The following is a 6,000-nucleotide window of genomic DNA, read 5'->3' as shown; positions in this document are numbered from 1 at the left end:
TTTTGCTTCTATTTTCTTGGACTGCCTTTTACATAATATTTAAATATTTACATCCACTTTAAAAATATATATATTCGTTTCTTGTACCGAGCCAAAATAATACAAGGAGAGCCAACTAGGTTCAGCAAACGATTACAGCGGATCAATAATGCAATACTCTTCTGTTATTATGATTAAAGAAAGAACAAAACAGTTTTTTTACTGTTATTAGTTAATAATCTTTTTATTATTGTTGAAATCTATTTAATTTGTATCATCGAATTCATATATTTACTGTATAAATAATAACTCTAGAATTCATTTCAAATAAAATAAATAAATTATTTAAACTAAGATATAAAGGGAAAGAAATAAAATAAAAGAAAAGGGTAAAATGGATTGGGGTGCAATTAATTGGTCGCTTGTTCTTGTTCTTGCTAGAACAGTTGTCCCACAAAAAAGATCCATAAAAAAAATAAATCTTCGGAAATGAACATGTAAAAAAAATCAACAAAAATGGCAACGTAGTTCGATGAAACAACCGAGGTCATAACTGTCAATCATGTCCTCTTTTGTCTCTTTCCGACACAGAAAGAAATGGATGGGGCATGATGGGTATTTTTTATTTATTTCCTATACAAATTTTTATTTTTTCACAGAGAGAGAGAGGGTAGCGAAAAGTGGACGGCAACAGGGAGCAATTGGTAACGCCTATATATAAATGGACAAGGAAGAAGAATCTTCCGCTCATCTCCCAATAACACCTCTTCCGCCATCGTCACTCCCTCATCCTTCCTTTGCAAATCAAACCAAAGAGAAACACTCGGACGACAAGTGACAAGTTGCATATATAAATACCACAGCTGTTGGTGCCTTATATGGTAACAGCCTTCCTCTTCTCATTTTCTTTTTCTATAAAATCTGTCATTTGTTGACTCTCTTCCTCCATTCTACAACCGCTCTGCTCTTTTCTCCTCTGTTTCACAGGTATTGTCTCCGCGGTGCCTTTTTGCTGAATTTTTTTTTTTTTTTGGTTTCCTTCCATTTTCTTTTTAATTTTTTCTTTACATGTCCTTCTCTCTCAACTGTTTGCTGCTATTTCGGTCACAAAAAGGGCGTCTGACTTTCTTTTCTTTTTTAAAATTCTGTTCTGCTGTTTTAGTTTTACCCATTCAAGCTTCAAGTCTGTTTGGATTTAAATTTGTTTCTGATTTATTTTCTGTTCTTGATTGCCTTTGTTTCCTCAGCTTTCCCGGAAACTTCTCGTAAGTTGACCGTGTTGACTATAGTCAAACCACGATCAAACCTGATGGAGTTTCTTGGTGATTGTTCACTTAGGCTTGAGGATTTTGCTTTGTAAATTTTCACTTCATTTTATCACTTGAAACAATTCAGAGCATTTTCTGCTTCTCTTAGCTCAATCTTTTTGTTTCTTTTTTTTCTCTTCTTTTACTCTCTGTGAAAGAATTAAACCCAAACACGTCTTTAACAATTCATTTCGGTTTTCTTTGTTGCAGAGCAACTTTAAGGTAAGTGAAAAAAGACGAATTGACTTTTGAATTCTGGATTTTGCTTTTTTTTTTTTTCTTTTCTTTTTCGTATCTTCAGGTTTTGAAAAAAAATTATAGAATACGTTGAATGTCTTTTTTTTTTTTTTGGGTTCACTGAATTTGATCAAGTTTGTCTTCAAATACAAGATTAATTGTATTTAATTTCCCTTGAATCTTCTAACTGCTGCAGAATGATGTCCAACTTTCTGAAGTTATTTCTTATCTGATAGGCGTTAGTGTTTGGCTTTGGCTCTTTCTAGCAAGTATATATTCTCATGGGGTCCTTAATCAGATTCTTTTGTCGTCATTTCATCTCAATGATCTCCTGACATTGGGTTCACCCTTATATATTTATAACACAGTCGCTCAATTTTTTTTTTTTTTTTGTTTTTTTATAAGAAGTTCAGTGAAAGATGTTGGAAAAGAAAATGGGAGGAATTAATGTTGATAAGGTGATAGAAGAATTTGAAGCAATGACAAAGAATGCAGAAAGGGTACAGAAGGAGACACTGAAGAAGATTCTAGAAGAAAATGGATCTGCAGAATACTTGCAGAATCTGGGTCTCGATGGAAGAACTGATCCCGAGAGTTTCAAGATTTGTGTTCCTATCTGTACCCACGGTGACTTGGAACCTTATATTCAGAGAATTGCAGATGGGGATTCTTCTCCTGTGCTTACCGGAAAGCCTATAACAACCATATCTTTAAGGTACTATATACTTGTTCATTTTTTTTTTTTAATTTCTCCATTTTTCTGGACGGAGGTAATCGTGAGTGTTATTGCAGTTCGGGTACTACTCAAGGAAAGCCCAAATATGTACCATTCACTGATCAATTGTTGGATAACACCTTGCAGATATTTAGAACCTCTTTTGCCTATAGAAACAGGTATTCAAAGAGGATCCTTTATTTTTAATAATTTGCTTAATAGAAAAGCTTTTCACTTTTTTGCTATTTCCTATGATTGTAGTACATATGATACCGCTCATTAAAATAAACAAAGTGATTAATGTTCTTGAATTAGTTTTGCGTTGATACGAGAGGTTTTATGCAATGCAGAGAATTCCCTCTTGAGAATGGTAAAGCCTTGGAGTTTGTCTTCAGCAGCAAGCAGGGAAAAACAAAGGGCGGTTTGGCTGCTGGAACAGCTACAACAAATCTCTTTCGCAACCCTAACTACAAAACTGCATTGGAGGAACTGCAGTTCAAATCCTGCAGCCCTCGTGAAGTTATATTTGGTTCTGACTTTCATCAGTCACTGTATTGCCATCTCTTGTGTGGGTTAATCTTCCGTGAAGATATCCAATTTGTGTTCTCTACATTTGCCCATAGCATTGTCCTTGCATTTCGAACTTTTGAACAAGTTTGGGAAGAGCTGTGTGATGACATACGGAATGGGGAACTCAGCAGCCGGATCACTGCCCCTTCCATCCGAACAGCAATGTCGCATTTGCTTAAGCCAAATGCTGAATTGGCTGATTTGATCCATACAAAATGCTCAGGATTGAGTAATTGGTATGGGTTAATACCTGAACTTTTCCCTAATGCCAAGTATATCTATGGGATAATGACTGGGTCAATGGAGCCTTATTTGAAAAAGTTGAGGCACTATGCAGGGGAGCTGCCTTTGTTGAGTGCTGATTATGGTGCTTCAGAAGGGTGGATTGCAGCAAATGTCAATCCGCTATTGCCTCCTGAGTTGGCTACTTTTGCTGTGTTACCTGACATCGGATATTTTGAATTCATTCCTCTTAGGAGAAATGGAGATCACATCTATTCAGAGCCCAAGCCCATTGGCCTGTCTGATGTCAAGATTGGCGAAGAGTATGAGATCCTTGTCACCAATTTTGCAGGTACTTATATGTTTCAACTTTGGCTCCAATACCTTCTTTAAAATGAGATATTATAGTCTAGAACTTCTTATTGCATTATTATTATTATTATTTTTCTTTTAACTTAAATCGTTGAGATATAACCTTTGCAAAGATACACGCCGACCCACTGCAGCCCTATATATTAGATGAATCTTTATTCTTGGATTTGCAGTAAATCAATTATTTTTCGAGGTCAATGATCCAAGAAACATTTATCATCTCTTTGATGCATTCGTCTGCCAGTGTATTTGATCTGTTGATTTCTATCTAATAAAAGCCATTTAATGGGAATCTGCAGCCCATGTGAGAGTAGGACAGCGAGGGAAGCAGTTGATCCTAAAGAAATGTTTCTGCTCACCATTATATTTACGTTTCTTGAATTACTATTGTTATTATTATTATTATTATTATTATTTATTATTCTTTAATCTTTATGGTTTCACTGTCACCAATGGGAACTATTTGACTTGAATGGTCCATATGGTTGAGAGAATGAGATGCATGCATCCTTGTCTCTGTATTGTTGCCTGCTAAACTGTGCGTCTCATGTTGACAGATTTAATTATTTGACACCTTAAAGGAATATTAGCTGTAGCTGTTTTCATTTTAATATTACCCATGTGTTGCACAGTATTAGGGAAAACTATTTCTTTTTGCATTAAAACCTCCGTCTCTCCGCTGCTTACGGAATTGTTTCAAAAGCTAAGACCTCTGAATGTGTCGGCAGTAATCCCGTAGGAGCCGGGGAGCCGGGAAAGCGCGGGAAAACTTGCATTGCGCTTTGGGTTAGACATAGAAGGTTACTGCATTCTATCCTAATAAACAGTATGCCTCAAAGTCCCATTTGAAATATCTTATGTCCCCTCAAGTCCAGAATATCTTGGTTTATGTTTTAGCTAGAATGTGCCGTTGCTGCCCTGCAGGTCATTTTCCAATTATTCTTTTTTTCACTTGTCACTTATAAAGTATTTCTTTTATTGGTTTCTTGTCCTGTTAATCTCTTGATATATATATATATATATATATATATATATATATATATATATATATATATATAAAGCTTATCCTTATGGATTTGTCCAGGAAAAGTTATACTTAAACTGTCCTTTTTAGAAGTGGTTTTACTAGTTTGAAATCTTTTGATAATGTGATACTAAATTAAACTAATTTAGACTGACAAAGCATTTTAAAAAAGGAAACGTGCTTGCAAAATTATAAACTGGCTAAAAGGCGGGGTCCAATTGTCTCCAAAACGAGGAGTAGGTACCTGCTTTAGTTTAGGTGGTTTTCTTTTATTTGTTTTTGTCTGGAGTTGTTGATGTTATAGGACCACATAGAACAATGCTGCCTATGGTCATGGGCGGTCTTTTTCTTTTTTCCTTTTCTTCAAAAGAGAAAAATTATTTAATAAATGCAATATGATTTTGAACGGCTTGTAAGTATTATATAGCAAATGGATCTGCAAATGTTAATATGTAAATTTCGTCTTGGATGATTTCTATGTGCGACAAGTTCTCTTGTGCCTTCACCTTACTCTTATTGGAAAATATTTGTGCTGTGCTATTCTGCTTCACTGACCCTAATCATAAACCTGCAGGTTTTTACAGGTACAGACTAGGAGATGTTGTGAAGGTTATGGGCTTCCATAACTCGACCCCAGAACTTAAATTTGTATGCAGAAGGAGCCTACTGCTCAGCATAAACATTGACAAGAACACTGAAAAAGATTTACAGTTGGTTGTAGAAGAAGCAGCTAAGTTGTTAGCGGACGAGAAACTTGAAGTCGTTGATTTCAGCAGTCTAGCGGATCGTTCCACTGACCCTGGCCACTATGTTATCTTTTGGGAAATTAGTGGGGAACCAACAGCGGAGGTCTTGCAAGAGTGCTGCAATTGCCTGGACCGATCTTTTCTTGATGCAGGATATGTTACCTCGCGCAAGGTTAAAGCGATTGGACCTCTCGAGCTTCGAGTTGTTCATAGAGGAACTTTCCAGAAGATTCTGGATCATTATTTGGGGTTAGGAGCTGCTGTTAGTCAATTTAAAACTCCCAGATGCGTCGGTCCCGCAAACAATGTGGTATCGCAAATCTTGAGCAATAATGTCGCCAAGTCCTACGTTAGCACTGCTTTTTGAGTTAAAAATGGATGGTCTGATCCTGTAATAGCTCAATCTGGTTAGGGTTTATTAGCAGAGCAGTATATATAAGTATGATGCATATTTTACTTTTGTGTCAGTTTCGTCCAATGGAGGGCTCACTGAGTGCAGAAAATGTTTCAGATCAGTGCAATCCTTACAAGTCTTGTAATCATGAGGATGAAGCAGGTTAGGAAGTTAATTATCTTAAAAGTAATTATCCTTAAAAGAAAAGTCAAATATCGGAGCAATCAGTACCCATCGTCCCAAAGAGACGAAGGGATTCGTGTGGTATTCTCTATCTCTATCCTTTTGGAAAAAGTGAAACTATGAAATAACTGAATGCGATTAACTTTATAAGAAATTCAAGGGGGTTGGGTTGCAAAGCAGATATTTAGTCGCTAAGGTCAAATGAAATAGCAATCACTATCATTCAAACTTTTCCCTTTTTCCCGTTAGAT

At 36.0% G+C, this 6,000-nt stretch overlaps 1 protein-coding gene across 6 annotated transcripts; it reads left to right on the top strand.

The window, feature by feature from the left end:
- The first annotated feature begins 662 nt into the window (after positions 1–662).
- LOC8263567 (jasmonoyl--L-amino acid synthetase JAR6) lies at positions 663–5,779 on the top strand. Of its 6 annotated transcripts, none has more exons than XM_048374382.1 (5): positions 663–860; positions 1,937–2,238; positions 2,316–2,417; positions 2,589–3,382; positions 5,001–5,779. In XM_048374382.1, exons 2-5 carry the CDS (start codon positions 1,943–1,945, stop codon positions 5,537–5,539), a joined length of 1,731 nt encoding a protein of 576 aa, XP_048230339.1. In that variant the 5' UTR covers positions 663–860; positions 1,937–1,942; the 3' UTR covers positions 5,540–5,779. The 6 variants fall into 6 exon arrangements, with proteins under 6 accessions (XP_048230339.1, XP_048230338.1, XP_002533907.3 ...); XM_048374381.1 differs by having other exon boundaries at positions 1,929–2,238; XM_002533861.3 differs by having other exon boundaries at positions 663–966.
- Positions 5,780–6,000: the final 221 nt, after the last annotated feature.

This window comes from Ricinus communis, chromosome 1 (genome assembly GCF_019578655.1).
Source record: "Ricinus communis isolate WT05 ecotype wild-type chromosome 1, ASM1957865v1, whole genome shotgun sequence".
NCBI classification, from domain to species: Eukaryota; Viridiplantae; Streptophyta; class Magnoliopsida; order Malpighiales; family Euphorbiaceae; genus Ricinus; species Ricinus communis.
The sequence above is the reverse complement of the archived record's forward strand: the minus strand, read 5'-3'. Positions and strand labels throughout refer to the sequence as shown.